At 45.9% G+C, this 22,819-nt stretch overlaps 1 protein-coding gene across 1 annotated transcript; it reads left to right on the top strand.

Moving 5' to 3' along the window:
* The first annotated feature begins 19,415 nt into the window (after positions 1–19,415).
* On the top strand, positions 19,416–21,308 carry LOC146179457 (uncharacterized). Its single transcript, XM_084579078.1, has 2 exons — positions 19,416–19,661; positions 20,618–21,308. Exons 1-2 carry the CDS (start codon positions 19,577–19,579, stop codon positions 21,178–21,180), a joined length of 648 nt encoding a protein of 215 aa, XP_084435204.1. The 5' UTR covers positions 19,416–19,576; the 3' UTR covers positions 21,181–21,308.
* Positions 21,309–22,819: the final 1,511 nt, after the last annotated feature.

The raw sequence follows: 22,819 nt of genomic DNA, 5'->3' as shown, positions 1-22,819 counted from the left end.
TGCTGATTGCCTCTCTAACCTCAAATGATGCCCAGCCCATATCTCCCTGGACTCCTTCATTAGGTGTGTTGCCATGTGCTCCCAATGCCAATCTACCTACCTTTCTCTGTCTGATTTCAAGGACACATCTGAAAGCACAGTGTGGCCGTTAAAGGCTACTAATAATGGAAGTCTTTGGCATGGCTGCGAGCGTCCCCACGGGCACAGTTTTCCACATTTCTTTTATATTTCAATTGGGTTTAGGCGCGTCACATTTGACGGCCTCTTTTATTTATGGATCACTGGGTGGGGCAGTTGGAAAAGAGTGCGTCATGGAAGAATTAAAATTGCCTAGTGGGAACTTTTTTCAGCCATGTCAAATGATGCTACACAATCATGTTTCCTATGCAAACACACACAAACCAGATATAGTGGTAATTGTTTTTTTTCTTTCTCTTCTCCGCTCTATTTCCTTTTCTTATATTTTCTTCTTTCTCTTTTCTGTTACTCTTGTTTCTTCTTTTCCTTTCCTTCTTTTTCTTTGTTACCGCTATGTATGGTCCGACTATACATTTTGGAGGAATTTTAAAATTTTTAATCCAAGGGGTCACATTTTTTTTTTTCACAAATTATCGGAACCTATTTGAAGTTAATAATTTAAATGACAACTAATATGTCCTTTTCATTTATACAGGTAAATTTAGATCACTGCAAGAATGCGACCCCGGTATTAGTAGAAAGTATTAAGGATGCAAACAATGATTTTGCATTAGTATCAGACCCTTACATAATTGGGGATAAAATCACAGGATTTCCTCCAAACTGGATAGTCTTCGCACATACATCGAAGCCACGCTGTTCCATCATCGCAACTAACACGAGATTTGATACGTTCCCCGTCTTAATAACCTCAAGAGTGGTAGCTGTTGCGTGTTCATCAACTACCGTATCATTTTTATTAGTCAGCGCCTACGCACCGCCACATGTTCCAATGTCACCTACATTACATGACATAACACATGCAATAACACTCACGGAGGACATGCAGGTCATAATTGGGGGGGATTTCAACGCTAAACATGTCGTATGGGGACCACATCATTCCGACACACGCGGCGGAGAATTATTGCAATTTGCAATGTCATTAGGTGTGATAATAATAAATGATCCTGCATCTCCTCCAACATACACAAACGCCTACACAGACAGTTGGATCGACGTGACCATGGTTTCATCACAGTTGATGTCTTTAAAACCCTCATGGCACGTATCCGACACCATTACACTTTCAGAACACAAACATATAATAGTCACATTTGGAAACCCGACTCGAAACACAGAGCCCAGATTAACTCGCCTAGGAATAACAAGAATACTAAACACCATATCAAAATTACGATCTTTTGATGCGGTAGTTGGTGCGCACCTGGCTTCGCCGGAGGCATTGTAATTGGTCGTAGAGAAATTTTATACAATTTTTGAACGTCTAAGGCGAAAGAATTTATCATCCCGGCCCTTCCGTCCAAATTCGAAAGCCGCAAATTCTAATAATTGGTGGACGGACGATTTGACAATTGAAAAATCTAAGGTTAAGGCTCTCCGCAGGCGATACCAAAGAACAAAAGATCATTTATTGCGCTAATGGCAGCGTTTGGGCGAGTTGGTTAGACATGTTAAACCTGGAAAGCGCATAAAAAACAACGGACAACAGCAAGAGACAGACACACGAGCGCTTACTTCCAACTGATTTTTATTTTCATGCGAGAAGCAGAATATATGTACACTTCAGATCACATGCGCATGCGAAGAAAAACTCAAACAAGAAAAAATATTATCTGGCTGCACATGTAAAAGATGAAAGATATGCAATCTCTTTCTCAGACAGCAAAATCGACGCACCACTTACACAATCATCGCCAGTTCGTGCTATCTCACTTGCCTCAACAATTTCACGCATTGTTTTACACTTGCTTTTATACAGAACTTCACATTGATGAAAGAGAGGACGACAATTCTTCTTGCTTTTGCACTTGAGGCAATGAATGCTCAAATGCCCACCTTTTCTGTTTTCGACAGCGTAATTATGTTCACCTAATCTCTCATTTAGGCATCTACCAGTTTGGCCTATGTAATATTTACCGCAAGTCAATGGCATCTTGTACACAACCCCTTCTGTGCATTTTACAAATGGTTCTTGGTGCTTGATCATGCAACCTGACTTCAGCCTGTTTTTTGACGTACTCTGCTTACTTAGCGCACTCAGCTTACTTGGGGCAGAGAACAAAACATTTACATTCACTCGGTTACCAATTTTTCTTAGGTTGTGTGACAACCTGTGCTTATAGGGGATGACTGCAAACTTTCTTTTATCTTTTGTCTTATCCGGCTCTTGCTTTGAGTTAGCATTCCTTTTGTTTGTTTTAACAAGTCCTTCTGCAACAGACACCAGCATGTGCAATGGGTAGCCAGCATCTTGCAACTTTCTTGACTGTGAAAAGATGCTTTCTTCAACAGAATGTGGTCATGACTTTTTCAAACAGTTTATGAAACCTAAACGAGCTATGTTACGTTTAATGAGTTTAGAATGCACGGAGCTGAAAGGTAAAGGCAATTTTCCATCTCTGGGATGATAAATCCAGCAAGTATGATCTTCAAAAAATGTTAACCTGATGTCAAGGAAGTGTATGCTATTGTTATCAGGGAGCTCATGTGTGACAACAAGTGGAGATAAACAATTCGAAAAACAATCTAAAACACTTCCAACGGCCTCATCGAGGGTGATTACAGTTGTGTCTAACAAAATTAAAAAGTCGTCAACGTAACGCAATACATTTAACACCCCTACCTCTTTCAGGCGAGCAAAGAGCCTTCTGTCACATTCAGATAAAAACACGTCACTTAAAATGGGAGCCACACTGGACCCTACACAAATTCCTTGCTTCTGCAAAAACAGGTCATCGCCCCACCTAACAAATGTAGAATCGAGATACGTTCCTAAAAGTTCTAGAAAAGCGCCGACACTCACACCCACTGAATTCTGAAAATCAATTACACCAGAGTTCTCGATACATCTTTCAACGCACTGCAGCAAACCATTTTGGGGCAAAGAGTAGTAGAGGTCCTTTATATCTACAGAGAAAGCACTGAGACTACTTCTTTCACTTTGCTTAAGAAAAGTAGTTACACAATCGGAATTTTTTATTAAGAAGGGGTCGTCAACAACTAGCTGTTTTAGGCTCTTTTGCAGGAAGTCTGAGACTGATTTTTGCCACGTTCCCGCTTCTGAAACGATTATTCTTAAAGGACAATCCAATTTATGGGTTTTAGCAGAAAAAAACATGTCAAGATTTAGACCTCTGGAATTTTCGACGGACTGAGCTAAACGGGTGAGATTATGCGAAGTACACAACTTTTTTGCCTTCAGCCTAATTTTTGAAAGCTTGATGCCTTGCTGCTTGTGAAATACATTCTCAATCGCTTTGTCAACTTTTTCATCAAAAAGGCATCTTGGCATCACAGCAAAACCGCCTTCCTTATCAGATGGAAGAACACATAAGTTGTCTTCCTTGAGGACTTTCAATACGTTTGAAAGGGATACCATTGGCCTTGTCTTCGAACAGCTGGCTACCCATTGCACACGCTGGTGTCTGTTGCAGAAGGACTTGTTAGAACAAACAAAAGGAATGCTAACTCAAAGCAAGAGCCGGATAAGACAAAAGATAAAAGAAAGTTTGCAGTCATCCCCTATAAGCACAGGTTGTCACACAACCTAAGAAAAATTGGTAACCGAGTGAATGTAAATGTTTTGTTCTCTGCCCCAAGTAAGCTGAGTGCGCTAAGTAAGCAGAGTACGTCAAAAAACAGGCTGAAGTCAGGTTGCATGATCAAGCACCAAAAACCATTTGTAAAATGCACAGAAGGGGTTGTGTACAAGATGCCATTGACTTGCGGTAAATATTACATAGGCCAAACTGGTAGATGCCTAAATGAGAGATTAGGTGAACATAATTACGCTGTCGAAAACAGAAAAGGTGGGCATTTGAGCATTCATTGCCTCAAGTGCAAAAGCAAGAATTGTCGTCCTCTCTTTCATCAATGTGAAGTTCTGTATAAAAACAAGTGTAAAACAACGCGTGAAATTGTTGAGGCAAGTGAGATAGCACCAACTGGCGATGATTGTGTAAGTGGTGCGTCGATTTTGCTGTCTGAGAAAGAGATTGCATATCTTTCATCTTTTACATGTGCAGCCAGATATTTTTTCTTGTTTGAGTTTTTCTTCGCATGCGCATGTGATCTGAAGTGTACATATATTCTGCTTCTCGCATGAAAATAAAAATCAGTTGGAAGTAAGCACTCGTGTGTCTGTCTCTTGCTGTTGTCCGTTGTTTTTATGTGTTTTCCAGGTTTAACATGTTTAACATTTATTGCGGCAATAATTCGGAAAAGACTATTACCAAGCTTTAAGAATATACAGAAATAACATCGCAGAAGCTCGAAACTCCGAAATGAGGAATATTGCTAAAGATTCCCTAAAATCCAACATTTTTGGACACACATTCAAATTTGCATTTTCCAAATTACAGGCACCTGTCATTCTCCCTCCACTGAAGAGGGAGGATGGCACATTAACTACATCCACATTGGAAACGGCCCAACTTCTATTAGACAACCAAGTAGCGTCGGATAATAGTCAAATTGACACTCCGTTACATTCAGAGATTCGAGCTCAGGCGATGAATCCCACATTGGGAGGTCCCGAGGATGTTCCCTTCACTTATGGTGAGGTCCACCTCGCCGTCCCCAGGGTGAAACCGGGAACAGCTTCGGGACTGGATGGAATCCCCCTTGATTAGTTCAGGAATTATGGAAATTAAAACCAAGCTTTCTTATTTTCATATTTTCTTCCGCCTTGCGCTTGGGGCATTTCCCGATGGTATGGAGAAAAGGAAGGATCATTTTTCTCCCCAAACCAGGCAGACCGTCAGATAATACATCTTCGTATCGACCCATAGTGATGAACTCAACAGTAGGCAAAGTGTTGGAGCGTCTCTTTTATGGGCGGCTATATCACTTTTTGGCAAGACAGAATCTCCTTCATGTCAACTAATTAGGCTTCACCAAACAGAGAGGAGCAGTTCATGCTCTCCACTCTCTGATAACCAAAATTAGAGAAATAAGAGCAGAAGGACTACACGCACTGCTAATATCTATAGATTTCCGGGGAGCTTTCGACAGTGTCTGGCATCCCCTAGTCCTTGCGTCGCTCGGACAATGGGGATGCCCGAGAAACCTCTGTGCACTGCTGCGGTCATTTCTATCAGACCGCGAGGTGGTGTACCGCTCCAGGGCGGGAGACGCGGTTGCGCGACCCACCTTGGGCAGCCCACAGGGCTCTCCACTGTCACCGCTCCTCTGGAATATAGTGGTGCGTGGCTTGCTAGAGCAGCCGATGCCAGAGGGCGTGTCGCTCCAGGCTTATGCAGACGACGTTGTCGTTCTTGTGCCTGGCTCGGGCAGAAGGGTTCTACAGACTTTGGCAGAAGATGCACTCGGACGAGTGACGACATGGGCGGCGACCGCCAGGGTAACCATCTACGCTCAGAAGACGGAGTGCGTCCTGTTTTCGCCTCCGAGAGGGGGCATGGGGCGCACACCACCAACCGTTCGCCTGGACGGCGACTGTCTGAAGTTCAGTCTGTCCGCGTGCTCGGAGTCTTCATAGACCGCACCCTGTCGTTCATAACTCATGGCGAATATCTCAAGGAGCGTGCTGAGATGCTCGCTGCGCGTCTTGGAACCCTTGTGCGCATGAGTGGCATGTTGGCACTGGAAAAGCTCAGAAGGCTATACAATCAGGTCATTCTGCCAACTCTAACTTATGCCTCACCTGTGTGGTGGACTGAGTGTCCTCACTCGGGACTCCGTGCAAGACTAATAACTGTGCAGCGAGCTCCGCTAATGGCGTTGGCTGGAGCTTACTCCACAACAAGCACGAGGGCTCTTCAAATTTTAATGCATGCGGCTCCGTTGCAGTTTGACCTTGATAGGTTAAACGCGGAGTTTAGACTATTCATACTACGATTGGATACGACATTCGGCCAAAATTCGTATCTTGCCTCGGAGATAGTTTCCCCTTTTGATGAGGCCCTTCAACATCCGTCGGAAGTAGTTTCTTTTGGACATGTCCGTTTGGACATGGTTGCGGCGGCGGCGAAGGCGTCGCTGCCGGCGCTCCATGTCTTCACGGATGGTTCATATACTTCCACGACTGCAGGTGCTGCGTTCGTAGCATTTACACAAACCGGCCGAATTTTGTCAGTAGGCCGGTTTAGGGTCGAATTGGCAAACAGCGCGTATTGCGCCGAAAACATAGCATTTGAAGAGGCAGGTTTGTGAAGCATCACAGTGGACGAACGCCTGTCCACATCACGGATTCTCTTTCGCTCCTCAAAGCCCTTTCAAATTATTCCACATTAGACCCACAAATTAATACTATTAAGCAACTTTTAAAAACGGTCGCCACTATTCGCACAATAAAACTATTTCATGTCCCAGCCCATTCGGGCATCGAAGGGAATGAAATAGCGGACATAATTGCGTCCAACGCGTATAAATCAATTCGAATTCGACATTCTGCTATATCCAAAAATTCCGTACGCACGAATTTCAAACGATCAGTAAAAGCGAAATGGCAGGCCTGGTGGCGGGATAACAATGAGCATACTTTAATTTATAATTGGATCCCTAATGTATTTAACATACCCCAAAATTTCCCTCCGGCAAAACTGTTGGTTACATTGTTAACGGGACACGGTCGATTCCCGGCATATTTTAACCGATTTGGACTTGCTGCCTCGGCAGCCTGCCCATGCGGTTATGCGGACGGGGACGTCTCCCACTATCTTACATCGTGTCCAATTACATCGCATATAGTTTCACAACTACCCCTTATTCTGCCGAATGACCAACCAACGGCCAACTGGAGACGTTGGCGCGATAACAAGAGACGTTGCGCATCATTGATGCGCATTGTTTCAATCGTCAGTTCGAACCTACCTGAGTACACACGCACAAGAACACGAAAATTGTAGCTGCACTTTTTCCTTTTCCGGGGAGGGTCCTTCAGGCCACATGAGGTAGACATTTATGTCAGCCTTCTCCGGAATGGAAAAGTGCAGCGATTACCATGTTATGTAATTTTTTTTACCTCTTCTTCTACTTATTATTTTTTAGTACATTTTTTATTTATTGTAAATATTGTACATATTTTGTACATATTGTACACGATATTTATTGTAAATATTGTACATATTGTACAGAGCAGCTATTTTTTACTACCTTTTTATTTATTGTAAATATTGTTCATATTTTGTACATATTGTACAAAATAATTATTGTAAATATTGTACATATTGTACAAGATAATTATTGTAAATATTGTACATATTGTACAGAGCAGCTGATGTATTTATATAAATATTAGTACTAGTACTTCTTTTTTCCTTTTCTCCCACATATTAAGTATATATGACCTCGATTGTACAGCCTTGTCGTCTTGCTCTGTCTTTTTTGCCCTTTTTCTTCTCTATTACAGATTGGACTCTACAACCCCAGACCACACCTGCATCGCAAAAGATATTCCACTTTCTTTTATATTTATTCATTTATTTATTACCTTTATTTTATTTATTTAACAATCTCAGGTTGTAAATAAAACTCCACATTTTTTTTATTTATTCATTTATTTTCTTTCATTCTTTTATTATTATTATTTTTTATTTCTTTCAATTTTATTTATTTATTTATTTTTTTTGTGTGTGTGTGTCACTTCTTCGGGCACTTCTATTGAAAAAAAAAAGAAAAACTGAAAATAAACCAGCTCTGCGAGGATTGCCCACCCTCTGTGCTCGCTGAACCCTTCGGACACAGACGTGTTACCGTGCCCACATTTATTTTTTCAATTGGCTTTTTTCCACCAAATTAAAATTTTTGGCCGACTGGGCCCAATTAATTTTGTTTTGATTGGCTTAAGCCTGTTGATGCTCCGCAGGTGCAGGCTCTTTCGCATTCCGATTTTTGTGTTTATTTCCCAACATTGTCAGGAATGAGACTTTGGATTGGGGCAGGTAGGTCACCGCCGCTTGCGGCGGGGGCTGGCCTGCCACCGAATTTTTATCTGTTGTGGGCCGTCATTGCACCCGCCACCGCTTCGGTGGTGGACGATGGCTGTTGTTGCGTCGCGCGTCTTTTTTTCCCTCTTGCTTTTCTTTCTTCTCTATTTTCTGTCTCGACGAGGCAGAGGAGGTAGCTCAGATACAGAGCCAGTAGCAGGCCCGTGCATTTTCTTCCTACAGCCACAACAACAACAGGTGGTGAAGGGTGGGCGTTCCTGGCCCTACGGGGCTGGGACTGGTAGGGAGACGCCGCTTGCGGCGGTGGCTAGCCTGTCACATAATTTTTATCTGTTGTAGGCCGTCATTGCACCCGCCCCCACTCAGGTCGTGGGCGACGGCTCTTGCGGCGCGCGTCTTTCTCTCCCTCTTCTTTTTCTTGTGTACTTTCTCTCTCCTGTATGCCACGAGGCAGCGGAGGTAGCTTAGCTACAGTTCCAGTAGCAGGCCTGTGCATTTTAAGGCGGAAGTCTCTAATGGGGTGGTGAAGGGTGGCTGATCTTGGTCCTGATGAGGCTAGGACATACAAGTCAACGCCGCTTGCGGCGGGAGCTAGTCTGCCACAGATTTCCATCTCTTGTGGGCCGTTATTGCACCCGCCACTGCTTCAGTGGTGGACGACGGCTGTTGCGGCGCGCGTCTTTCTCTCCCCTCTTCCTTTTATTGCGAAAGCAATACTGCTAGTGCTAGAGCCCCGCCGGGGTGGTGCAGTGGGAAGACGCCCGACTACTGTGCCGGAGTTCTCGGGTTCGAACCCGACCTCGGCGGCTGCGTTTCGATGGAGGCGAAACGAAGAGGCGCCCGTGTGCTGTGCGATGTCGGCGCACGTTAAAGATCCCCAGGTGGTCGAAATTACTCCGTAGCCCTCCACTACGGCTCCTCTTTCTCTCTTTCTACTTTCACTCCCACCTTCCTCCCTTCCCTTACGGCGCGGTGAGGTGTCCACAGAAAACAAATTGAGACAGTTACTGCGCCTTTCCCTTCCTATAAATTAATAAATCTGCTGGTGCTAGAACTTCGAGCCTTTGGCGTGTCGTGGCGCCTCCATACATGACCCCTCACGTGACCATGTGACGTAACGCCAGACCGAGAGACGGGGCCTGGGGCCCCCCAGCTCGCGCCATCGGATGGTGGCGGCGAGTCCATATACGGCGCTGTGTCGCTGCCGAGAGAGGGCGCTCGCTGTTTGTGACGTCAGGCTAGGAGGATAAATGGGGCTGGGATCACTCCGCCGACTTTGAGCAGAGCGGAGGTGCGTTCGGTGGTCTCCATCGACTACGGCCGCTCGAGCACAAGTTGGATTCGACGGATTTTGGATATTCGGGGAACGGACGCCGAGGATATGAATTCTTCTAAGGTGGGCCTAATGATAAGAAGGACGAGGAGATCTATCAATTAAAGAAAGAAGTTGGGGAGCTTAAAGATATCATTAATAAGCTCACTCAAGAGTTGCATAGACCAAAAGGGCCAGCGCGTACTGGGTCCCTCTCCCCCCATAGAGCGCCACCGAAATCGGTATCAAAATCAACTGCCCTAACACGTAAGGCTGCGACTTCCAAGCAGCCTGCGGCACCAGAGGAGGAAAAGATGATTGTAGAATCGGCTAGACCGCCCCCAATGAAACGCAAAGGGGAAGACGCTGATCCATTGGTGGCACTAGAAAGAAGATTAGAAGCCAAAATCGAAGCTAAATTTGAATCTTTCATTACCCAAATTATGGGAGCAATAAACCAAATTCAAAGCCAGATCCAAACCCTTACGGGCGAAGCACAACTTCAAAGGGCAGAATTAGTTGCCATCGGAGAAGGGCAGCAAAAAGCTGAGGACAAATTTGATCAGCTCCATAATGGCCAGAGGCGCACCAGGTGTCTTTAATATGGCAGTGGAACTGTCACGGCTTCCAACGCAAGCGTGCGTTAGTGCAACAGTACTTGACGTTAGTAGATGCGAAACCACTAGCTATAGCCCTGCAAGAGACGGGTAAAGCAGCAAAACTCTCGGGATATCAATCTTTTTCAAGTGACAGAGGTGAGAAATCTCGCGTCACAACATTGGTTAAGAGGAACATTGCTGCACATGCACGAAATCAATTCGAAAGAAATTGAGGCAATGCTATTGGAAATTCTTACGGGACGAAAAGAGCAACCAAGCCTGTTCCTCTTACAGTTATATAGTACGCCACAGCAGAGAAAGGTGAGATTCAGGGCCCTCTTTCGCAAAGCGATAATCACTGCCGGGAGTAGCCCCTTGCTAATAGTCGGTGACTTCAATGCGGCGCACCCGGAATGGGGTTACTCTAAACAAGATCCTAAATGCAGGCAGTTATGGGAAGACGCGCACGAGCTGGGACTCACCTTACACACGGACCATAGTTTTCTATCTAGGGTGGGTAACAGCGTGAGCTACGCTAAGTAACCTTTGAATTGCCACAGACAGGGGGTAAAAGGAAAGGGTTGACATTGACAGGAAAATCAGGGCGCACCTAAGAATCCCTCCCCTACCCAAAAACATGCACCCTGAGTTTAATAGGGAAAGGCGACAGAAAAAGGCGGAAGCGATAGAAACAATATATCGGAGCAAACCCCCAAATGAAGTTGCCTACGTAGATGCGGCAGGAAACAGACACAGTCGATACATGACCATAGCGGCGGTAGATGGGGGAGGCACCCTCATTACGGTGGCTACCATACTAGGGAAAGAAACCGAGATAGCGGAGGAAGCTGCGATAGCGATCGCTTGCGTTGGCACCAAAGCTAGATATATTATTAGCGACAGTAAAACTGCATCCAAAATTTCAGTAGGGGGAGGGTAAACCCCCTCACCACCAAAATTTTAACACAAGGAGTGATTGATAGGACGGTCAACATCATCTGGACCCCGGCGCACGAATCTGTCAGCGGTAACGAGGCGGCCCACAGTGCAGCTCGAGATCAGACTTGGCAGTAATTGAATTACAGTAATGAAATTACTGTAATTTAATTACTTTTTTCGGTAATTTGTAATGTAATGAATTACTTTTTCGGGTTGGTAATTTAGTAATGTAATGAATTACATTTTGGTAGCAATTTCGCAGCAAAAGTAATTAATTCCTCTAGAAATTACTTTTACTAAAGTGTGCCACTCCTTCAATAGACAACAAAGCAGAGTGCAGCGAAAGCAAGAACCACGTGCTGCAATCCGAAGCCAGCGTAACGGATCGGCAAAATGAGGCAGAATTGAGCAGAACAGTGCATCTGAGACCTCGTGTGTAGCAGGAGCTATCCCATGGCAACCTTCTCCAAGCAGCAGGATACAAGGCGTCAAGTGAAAGCCGAAGGGAGAGATAGTGCAAGGAGTCCGGATGAAAACTAGTTGTGAGCGCGGCGCAGTGGCACTCCTTGTTGCGTCGGCTAGGGCACAGTGGTGCCTGGTTACACTCGTCACCATGGGGCGAAGGAGGATTGGGGTTGGGGGAGATAGGCGGAAGGGTCCTTGGCGTGAGCTACCGTGGCTTGAGCATTACTGAACAGGGAGCACAAGATGCCGACGTCGTTTCTTGGAACTGCGGAAGCAAAAATAACATAGCTTCTTCGGGCTCTTCAAACGGCGGAGACAGCTCCTGGCCAGCAAGACGCTGGGTTCGCCGGTCATTTCACGATCGTTCGACCATGCTTCTGCTTTTGTTGTTTTTTGCTGTTGTATTCTTTTTGTAATGGTAAGTGCTGTAGGAAAGAAAGAGGGAAGGGATAGCTCTCTGGGACGGAATTTGGCGGGAAGGCGAAAGAATGCATGTGTTTCGCGTCTAGAGAACAAGTTGTTTTGTTTAGGAGCGTTACTTAGTTTTTGCATGGATGGAAACTAGAAAGTAATTTCAAAGTAATTGAATTATTCAGTAGAAGTAATTGTAATGCAATGTCATTACTTTTAGGGAGCAGTAATGAGTAATGTAATGTGATTACTTTTCTGCGATTTTCAGCAAAGTAATTAGTAATGTAATTTAATTCCTTTTTAAAAGTAATTTTGCCATGTATGCTCGAGATCTCTACCTCCGAGCTGTACAGGATGGCTCGGCTCAGGCAGAACATAATAGAGAAGGGCGATTAATCTCGTATCAAGACATTACAGAACACTACAGGCAATGCCGGAGGCGTTTTCTCCCACCAAACACGGCGTTAAATAGAGGTCAGGCAATGGCGTGGAGACGCCTGCAGACTGGAGTATACCCAAACCCAGTACTAAATAAACATATCCGATCGGACTGCGAGGACGATAAATGTAAAAAGTGTGGGGCGAGAGGAACCCTCGACCATATAATTTGGGAGTGCGCTTACTCCCCAGGCAGGGCGCAAAACGTTAGCAGTAGGGAAGCCTGGGAAACCTTATTGCGAAGCTCGGACCCTGAGCTCCAACTCACCGTCGTCCAACTGGCAGCAGAGGCCGCCGGCGAAACCAAACCGGCCAGCATCTAATGCGACCATCCCGTGCGGCTGGGCCGCTAAGTCCTCTCCCCTTTAAAGGGGGGTGAGACAGAGCGGTCCAGGCGGTGTGGTCCTTCTCTGTTGGACAATAAAAGTTTTCAACAACAACAACAACAGCGTCTGCGTAGACACTTCCCCTGACTTGACCTTCTCCAAAAATGCGAAATATCTGAAGTGGCGAAATTCGGAGCAAAATTTTGGCAGCGACCATTTTATTCTGGCCTCTATCCTTAAAAAAGGAGTAAAGACGCGCCGTGTGTGTCAACTGAGGGTTACGCAATGGGAACTATTTAGGGAAAAGCGAGAGAAGGCTGCCGAAAGGAAGATTACAAACATAGAAAAATGGACGAAGACCCTCATGCGTCACGTTGGAGAGGCAACAAAGAATCTTGAAGGGGACGATGCCCCGGAGATACCTGATAGCAAACTGCTTCACATGTGGGAGGCAAAACATGGTATGGAGCGCAGACTAAAGAAGTAAAAGTGGAACCGTAATCTTAGAAGGAAGATAGCTAGACATAATAAAGAAATTGAAAATTATGCGGTTAAATTATGCGAACAGAATTGGTGCAGCAGATGCGACGAGATGGAAGGGGCCATGAGCCTTTCCAGAACGTGGGGTCTGCTGAGACACCTATTAGATCCGACCAACTCAAAATCCCAGTCAGGAATTAGATTATCAAAAACCAGGCACGCGTTTAAGGGTACAGACGCGGAATTTATCGATGCACTAGTCAACATGTACATTGGCGATACTCATAGTGCCCCCCTCCCAGAGTATGACGGAGCTCCCAACGAGGAGCTGGACGCACCCATCACGGAGGCAGAGGTCAGGGCAGAAATATTGGGACTAAAAACAAAATTGGCCCCGGGTCCTGACGGGATAACTAACAAAATTTTAAGAAACCTGGATGATGACTCCATCAGCGCTCTTACTGATTATATGCAAGAAATTTGGACTAAAGGGCACCTGCCTCGGTAGTGGAAGTCGGCAAACGTAATTCTAATCCCACAACCGGGCAAACCCCCGAAACTAGAAAATCTAAGACCTATTTCTCTAACCTCATGCATGGGAAAATTATGGAGCATGTAGTCCAGACACGACTGACGCGCTTTATGGAGAAACACGACCTGTGGCCTCACGAGATGGTCGGCTTTCGACCGGGTTTTGAGCACGTAGGACGTGATGCTCCGACTCAAATACGACATAATCGACTCGTGTTCTAGAGAAGCCAAAGTGATTCTCGGCCTGGATTTGACAAAGGCTTTTGACAAAGTCAAACACGAAGCGATCCTCCACGGTCTCCAAGGAATCGGAGTAGGTGAACGAACATATGAGTACATCAAGGACTTCTTGTCAAACAGAACTGCCTGCATAAAGTTTCAAGACATTCAGTCCCCCACAGTGAAGTTATGGAGCAGGGTGACGCCGCAGGGCTCGTTTCTCTCCCCGTTCCTTTTCAACGTGGCGATGAGGGGCCTCCCAGAAGCTCTGAGGAGTATGAAGGGGCTCAATTTCAGTATTTATGCGGATGACATCAATTTTTGGGTTAACCAGGGTAGTGATGCGAGCATTGAGGAGCGCCTGCAGGCGGCGGCGGACACTGTCGTAGACTATATACGCTGCCAGTAGGGTTCTATTATGCTCGCCGCAAAAATCAGAATTATTCGTCTATAACCCAAAGTCACTCCGATGAACGCGCAGCTGGGAATTTGACATTAAAGTAAAAGGAAAACCAGTTCCAAAGGTAGATCAAATCAGAATCTTAGGACTATTCATTCAGGAAAATGGATATAATGATGGAACAATCAGAAAGTTAGAGGGATTCGCCACACAAGCCATTGGAATATTTAGAAGAATCGCGTTGAAAGGACAAGGCCTGAAGGAAAGAAGCTTGCTTAAACTCATCCAAGCTTACGTAATAAGTCGCGTGAGCTATGCCACGCCGTTCTTAAATATCAGGTCGGAGGAGAAGAAGAGGTTAGACTCTCTCATTCGACGGTGCATAAAGAGGGCCCTGGGCTTACCAATTACCACATCCACAGAGAAGCTCCTTTCTATGGGAGTGCACAATAGCTGGGACGAAATAGCGGAGGCTGTCAGAGTTTCGCAGCTGGAAATATTAAGTCGAACGACTACGGCCAGAACTATACTCGAAATGGTAGGCATGCAGACAGATAGGGGACTACGAGAAAAATCAAGTATTCCACAGGACTGCCGAGAAAATCTAATCATTCCCCCCCTCCCTCGTAACATGCATCCCATATTCAACACAGAGAGGAGGGAGAAGAGAGCAGAAGCACTAATCAGACGCTTCGATTCGATGGACAGCAAGTCGGTTGCGTACGTGGATGCGGCAAGTGGCAAAACGGGGGCGACGGTCGCCTCGGTGGTCGACGGCCGAGGTGCCCCGGTATCAGCCGCCACCATTAGAAGCCGCAACGCTGAAACGACTGAAGAAGTTGCAATAGCGCTCGCTTGCGTCGGAGCGCAAGCCAATTTCATAATCAGCGATAGCAAAACGGCTATTTTGAATTTTGGAAAGGGTAGGGTCTCGCCGGAAGCGGCAAGGATTCTGGCCAGTAGACGACTAAACAGGAAAATTCGCCTAATTTGGACCCCTGCACACACGTCCGTTCCTGGCAACGAAGCGGCCCACGAGTTAGCCCGAGCTCTCTACTTCCGGGTAACTGCATGTGGAGCCGCCCGATTGCCGGAACATGGACGAGCGTCTGCAAAATTGTACGGAGATTCTTCAAAATTACAGGTTAAACAGGAGACTGGTGCCACCGCCAAATAAAAGTCTAAACAATAGGGAGGCAGTCGCATGGCGGCGCCTGCAAGCTGGGAACTTTGTAAACCCGGTCTGGGCATATTATGTCCAAATGGAAGATAGGAGAAACGATAAATGCAAGCACTGTGGGAAGAGAGGGACCCTCGACCTTATAATCTGGGAATGTACTAGCTCCCCAGGGGCTAAAACAAATATAAATTGTAGAGAAGCCTGGGAAGCCCTGCTGCGGAGCGAGGTCCCTGCTCCACAGCTCCACAGCCTGTGCGGAAGAAGCCGCGAAGAGCCAAGACCTCTTTGCCTGCTTCTGATCGCGGAGGTCTCTGCTCCCGTCCCTTAGGCCTACGTGCCAAGGGCGGGAATTGAGGGACTCCTTATCTGGTGGAAAATAAAGTTATCATCATCATCATCATCATAAATGGGGCTGTGGCTCGGCTCCTCGCTGTAGTCGGGGCGCAGCCGCCGAACAAGGCGCAGCCAAGGGTAATACTTTCGCAATCTTTAAAGCTTGACCAAGCTAAGCCTTCAGCTAACTTTTTTTCTGCTTTATTTTTCTCTTCTGTCCGCACGAGGCAGCGGAGGTGGCTCAGCTACAGAGTCAGTAGCAGGCCCGTGCATTTTATTTTCCCCGAAGGCGCGCAAAATAAATTGCGTCTGAGAATACTGAGAGATGCAGTAGCAAAAATGCTTAGCTGAAACAATGGTAGAGATAACTAAAAAGGAAAAGAAAAAAAAAGTTATTTTAAAAATCCAATGAAGATGAAGGCAATAGCAGACAGCATTTAATGTATGCTTTTAGAAGTTGCTAAACACAATCTACGCCTAAACACATATCCTCGCCTATTAAACGTATTGATAGAAGGAATTGTCATTGTCAGTTCTGATTTATGGGTTTGGCAACAAATGTATTCTCGCCGATATAAACGTGGTCCCAAGATTTTAGCAGATTTTTTGCATACCTTCGATACACGTACGTAAACTTTCCATTTCTCAAATATCTCGCCACACGACAGAGAATACAATGCTTTCGTGAAGTCGATGCGTAATGCCAGTACAAGGGTTTTCTTTTCTGTCGATTCTCACAAATTGTTCTATGATCTAGGAAATCAAGTTTGGTAGATCGGCGTGTGCGTAGACCACGCTGGGCTGCCGTGCCGGGGTGGTACAGTGGTAAGACGCCCGACTACTGTCCGGAATTCCCGGGTTCGAACCCGACCTCGGCGGCTGCGTTTCGATGGAGGCGGAACGGAGAGGCGTCCGTGTACTGTGCGATGTCAGCGCGCGCTAAAGATCCCCAGATCCCCAGGTGGTCGAAATTACTCCGTAGCCCTCCACTACGGCTCCTCTTTCTCTCTTTCCACTTTAACTCCCACCTTCCTCCCTTCCCTTACGGCGCGGTTCAGGTGTCCACAGACAGATACTGCGCCTTTCCCTTCCTGTGAACCAATTATTATTATTATTATTATTGCCGTGAAAATGTACCAGTGGATGTATCAGCAAATTTTGTGAGTTTATTTGGCTTTACTCGGGGCGGTGGCTCGGCGAGAGAGAAAACAACAGAAGAGTCGAAGAAAGCGGGCTGTTCCGACTAGCATCTACCACCGCCAGAGGCGGCAAAAGTTTTAGGGAGCCGAGCGGCCTAGCGATTCAAGGCGCATGCTTTTTAATGGGCGTCACGTTGGCAAGCATGGTTTACAGTCATTGCAGCATGGTCATATGGCAACTAGTCGCCGCTAAGAATACTGCGCCGCTAGGATATGGGATTACATGGAGCGTTTCACACAACATTCCGAATGCGCAGTAGGCGTGCATCATGTTGGTCTGGCATTGACTATATACTTGGTGTCCCAGATAAATGTTATCAATGTTTTAAACATACTGTAAGCCCGAGCCTAGTGAAACCAATTCGAAGCGTTTTAGCAGCGCCTATGCTAATATGCAGTATTTTTTTCGTTCAGTAAAAATTAATTACTAATTAAAAACAATGTAGCCTTGAGAGAAAAAGTGTCAACAAAAATCTGTAGATCTTCTCGAAAAACGGCTAGCTACGTTGTTTCCATCATGCTACGACTTACGCCGCCCTATTTATAGGCCTTCAAGAAATGCTGTCACGTGACCAGCTGTTAAATCACTCGCCAAGTGCGTACAACCAGCCTAATCTGAGGCAGTATTGCACATAAAAGCGGATGTTGTTATCTCGACCGCGTCTAGGGGTTTTTGAGTGGCGTCATAGTCACGAGGAAGTTTTTTTTATTGCGCCAGGCGTCATTCTCGACCGATAAAAAATCACTTTGCGTAAACATTAGTTTGATGGAAACAACGTAAGTCGTTTTTCGAGATCTTCTTTTGCCTTGGCACTTTTGTTTCAACCTAATAATTAAAATATAGCTAATTAATATTTACTAATTAATTCCCTTTCGTGAACGAAAAAACAAAAACTGCAGATTAGCATAGGCGACTCTGAACAGCTCTTGATTGGTTTGACTGTGCTAGGGCCTATCGTATTTTTTAAAACCTTGGTTACATTTATCAGGGATACCCGGTATATAGAATAGTACTGCGCTGAGCTAAAATTCACAAAAGAACTGGTTTCGAACAATGAAGACAAATAGCAGAGCGTGCTTTCATCAAAGCCCACAGGGAATACAGCCTTCGACGCAGCGCACCTAATTGGAGCATGCGCAGTTGCTGGTGCGCGCGAGCCGCCGAAGTGTTCTGTAATGTTTCATGTGCTACCTGTAAGAACACAGGGAAGGCTATATTTTAATATTCGAAGTTCGCGATATGACATATTACCTTTTCCTGAAGACGAGTCAATGTCTTTCATGCGTGCGAACAATTTTAAAAATTTAACCTAAAAATTACATTTGAAACTTAGCTGGGGACCAACAATGCAAAATTTGGCAGCTGTGTGCAACGTGCAGCTCTTTTCGGTTAAACAAAATCACAAATCATAGACTGATTATATACGTACAGATTTAGAGGAAGTGTTGCAGTGCATCTGAATACAACAAAAGAAGCTGTGCATCATTTTGTCTTGGAGAAGTTAAGCTGTGGATTTAATGCTATTTGCATGAAACAAGCTGTTTATTGTTGCGCTGCTTCGGTGCGGTTTGACTCAAAACGTCATTTTTCTTTTCTCAGCTCTGGAGCTCGTGCGACAGTTATTGAAATAACTGACACAAAGGCAATGTTTCCGGAACCATTGATTCTGCGCTAATCAAATTTTATTGATCATCATTTTGTTGCATCCGCCTGTTTCACAAGAGGTGTCGCCCTCTGCGGAGTCACGGAAATGGCTGCTACTGGGTGAAAACAAGCACACGCGGGAGACGCAGCCGCGTTCCAGTTGCGTGACGAACTAGCTGCGCCTGATTAGTCACAAGATGTGGGTTTGTTGGTTTATGGGGTTCAACGTCCCAAGGCATTTCAGGCTATGAAGACGCCGTAGTGGAGGGCTCTGGAAATGTCGACCACCAGGGATTCTCTAACGTACCCTAACTCACACAGCACTGTAGTCTGTAGTTAGAACTTTCTGTTATGACTACAGAAAATTCTGATGTAGCTACTAAAATTTCTGTTGTCACAACAGATTAACTGTCAAAAACAGCACAAAAATTTTGTAGTGACAACAAAAATTTTTCACTAGCTTTTTTTCGTTTGGGTTGGTTCAAGCTGATCGTTTAAAACTTAAAGAGGGCCAGCTTATTCTATTTCCTCGCTCCAGCTGGATAGACCGAGCGCTTTGCTACGGAAGGCTGCGGGGGTTTCCCGCTGCGGTCAGCTGACGGTCAGCCCAGGAAAAGGGTGTGGGAGCGCACGTGACCACTGCGCCAGTTGACGGGAGGCAGGCTGCAGCAGTCAATGGCGTGATAGACGCACTCATGAAAAGTGTCGACTCACCACACGAACACACATAACCACACGTGCGACCCACTAGTACCCACCGGTTCTTATCGCGTTATCGCTGACCACAGTCTCGAACCCAATCGTCGTCCAGATGCAGACGCCTACATAAGCGGTCCTGGAGCGCAACTTAAGCAGGACACGTAGGTTGCTTAGCTGTCGCAGCTTGTACACATTCCTGTTGAAGAAGCAGTCCCGTCGGGAGGCCGACGCTGTCTGAAAGCTGCATACAGATTAAGTCGTGGTCCAGTGTTCAACATAAATAGGAAATATGCTCGACGTCAATGTGATCCGGCCGTTGGCATTCTTCGCTTTCCTGTGGGTTGCGACGGCAAGACCCACGCACGTGGACTACGGTGAGTGCGGGTGCATTTTGTAGGCATAAGGCTTTGTACTCCTGCGATTGTCGCAGGCCCTTTACTTCCTATTCAAACAGAAAATATGCCCCCTTGAACTTTCCTTATTGTTAGAAATTCAATTGGTTATAATGGTTTCTAATTGGTAGCAACTGTTACCGCGGGTTCTACGAGATGTGACATATTTCCTTGTACAATTTTCACGCGAAGAGCTCGAACGCGTTGGGCAGGCATTCTTTATAGTGTTTAAGCCGAAGAAAAGGATGGCGAATTAAAGTTTTAGCGCGGTGTCTCGGCGGTTGACATCGATTTTACGTGCATTAACTAGCTTAACATGCTTTTGTGACCGGTGCTGGGATCAGTCTCATTTTTTCGAGCGTTCTTTGTGCATGTGTTCTTTAGAGCAAGAAAAATTGCTTAAGTATTTTCATAACCGCATATTACTGCATGCAGCTTCTACTCCTTCTCACCCTATCACCTTGGAAATTCTATTCCCAAACCTACTATTACGGAGACTGAGTCTCGTGTAGCGAATGTCGGCTGATTGTATTGGGCAATTCCGGCCGCTTTAAAACCACATATAAAGTAGACTCCCAGCGTAGTATCGAAACCCGAATATGGTAAAGACCGACATGTGCACTACGCCAGATCGTCTGCACCACACGACTTCTCTTACCGGGACATACAGGTCATGTGTACCACAACTCAGACTATCGCGTATCTAGTGTTCCACCGTCTTCGGGGCTTCAAGTCGTGTCGCATATCTGCCAGAAGCGCCTCTCACGTCGTAATTTCAACGAGGCTCCCACTTGACGCCATTATGTGGATGTTGTTTACTTCCAAGTTTAGTAAGAGGAAACGGATCTTGTGCAAAGACGGATATACTTGGACTACTGTTTATACGCGTTCGTTGAGGTCTCTTCATTGAACTCTTTACATCCTTTTTGTCCTCTCAGGAACAACTAAGCCTTCAAAGTTCGACGAGGGCGTCACCGAGGTTACAGGCGGTGCGGAACGTGGCCTGCATATGTCGAGGTCCACGAACCGCGATGTCCTCAGTGCGACCCCAGGCCGGACCCCCGACGTCCTGGCTCTTGATCACGGATCCCCGTTCCACGATGTCGTGTTCGACATTTCGTCGGAAAACACCGCGGACTATTACAATGACCGTCAACACGAATCCGATTTCGAGGACTTTGCTGGCGGTGCCACGTACTACTCGCCCTCGTACGAGTCTAGTACCCATACGTTCGGCTCCCTACAGGGTCTTGACGCGGGACTAGAACACTCTTCAGTGCACTCGGGAGTGGATAAGCGGTCTCCGGTATCCCGCGGTCGTCCCGGAAGCCGTCCTCGTCCGACGACTGAGGCCCCCAGAAAGGCTCCATTCTCCGTGGGCTACACAAGGGAAGACGACTGGCTACCTCTTTCGACGTCTGTCCACAGCTACGCTTCCTCCCATCGTGAACTGTTCAACGTACCACCGTTCACAACGGTGGCGGGGCTGAGGCACCGATAGCTGTTGTAATTATTAATTATAGGTAGGAAAATTGTTACAATTTTTAATTTAAATAGTTGGCACCTTCTTTTAGCCCTAACCGCGTTTTGTATTTCTGTGCCAATAAAATGTTTTACTAGGTCTCTTAACAGTTTCGAGTTCCTCCCCTATTTTGTGCGTGCCATTAGACGTGGTGACGTCGCGGGACTGTCTTCCACAGAAGTAAACGCTATCCACGTAGGCTGCAACACGTACTGCATGTAGCAACTGGATGCCTGCTGACAAGGGTCGAAACAGCCTGTGCATACTCCTTTTCGATGTTTAGTTACCTCGATTTAATGGAATACACTACACTTCGCCAGTGTTTATTGCAGACCGAAGGCAGCTCCGGTGCGCCCTACATAGTCGAAATCTTCTGAAGTGACGGGACAGACCGTGACCTATATAAACAATGTTATTAGTCTAGTAGTATTGCGCACAGATGTCCGAGGCTTCACCTTTGCCACCGGTTCCACAGGCGCCAGCCCTGCTATAACCCTCTGTTGAAGCAAATCTGTCGGTAGCAGACCCGCGCCCAGCATCTAACCAGGGACGTTCATAGCATACAGGGCTGGATCGTGCCTTGACAATGTGAATGCACCAAGGACGACACTGTATTGCCTTTTTGGTTTTTTGCGCTCGTCATCGGCGGCAACCGCCGCTTATGACCTTTCATATCATACTCCCTCTCCAAATAATTACATAGTGACGTCACTACTGGAAAAAAGCTGGTTTTCGCTGATGCGTCTGTAGCCTCTGAGACACTCTAAGTACAGCAATGAAAGATATCGGGAGCTTTGCATAGTTTTCTGCTTTAGTGATGTGCCACTGTTGATTTTTATATTTGATTTTTTTTTCTGCGCTTATCGATCTCTACTGCCTCAAGCTTGTCACATGTCGTTCCTATTTTCGATGCACCTTATACCATGATTAGGGGATACTAACATTTTGCCAACATAAAGGCCCCGGTGCATTTAGGAAAAGCGAAATTGAAATTATTTAATTACATTTGCTGCGAAATTACTGCCACAAGTGCATTACATTACCTAACCACTATAGTTAATCATTGCAAATAATTCAAGTTACTAGAAAAGTTAGTCACACTAGTTTAATTCCATGTATGACCTGTAGGGGCCACAAAAAGAAAAGTAAAAGCATTCTCCAGGTGAGGCTCGTACTCACAACCTCGACATAGCCCACGAGCACGGTCGCATAAGTACCATGCGCTAACCGATTTTGCCAATGGGGAGCTGTGGTAGACGGCTTCTGAACCACTTGCCATCCACAATAGAATTTTTTTCTTTCATGATTTAACCTTGTTTTATCAAGGATGCCATGTGTGAGCGACGGAATCGCTTAACAATGCGAGACGTTTATCTATTCCTCTTATCCCTGCAGTGGAAGCTGTGCTCGTTTACTATGCTCGTTTACTGCGTCCGTGCTGTTACTCGCGAGACACCCGATTATATGGCAATGGTGGCACATATGATACCGGCTCGTCTAGTGTCCCAGATAGGTTGTTGCAATCGTCATGTGGAATCTGTCTGATTAATTCTTCGACAAAACCATAAAAATGTGCACAGGCACTGTCTCAATCGTTACACCTTTGCGATAAGGGCTC

The sequence above is a fragment of the Amblyomma maculatum genome, chromosome 9 (assembly GCF_055883805.1).
Source record: "Amblyomma maculatum isolate TAMU_Amacu chromosome 9, ASM5588380v1, whole genome shotgun sequence".
Classification (NCBI taxonomy): Eukaryota; Metazoa; Arthropoda; class Arachnida; order Ixodida; family Ixodidae; genus Amblyomma; species Amblyomma maculatum.
The sequence above is the reverse complement of the archived record's forward strand: the minus strand, read 5'-3'. Positions and strand labels throughout refer to the sequence as shown.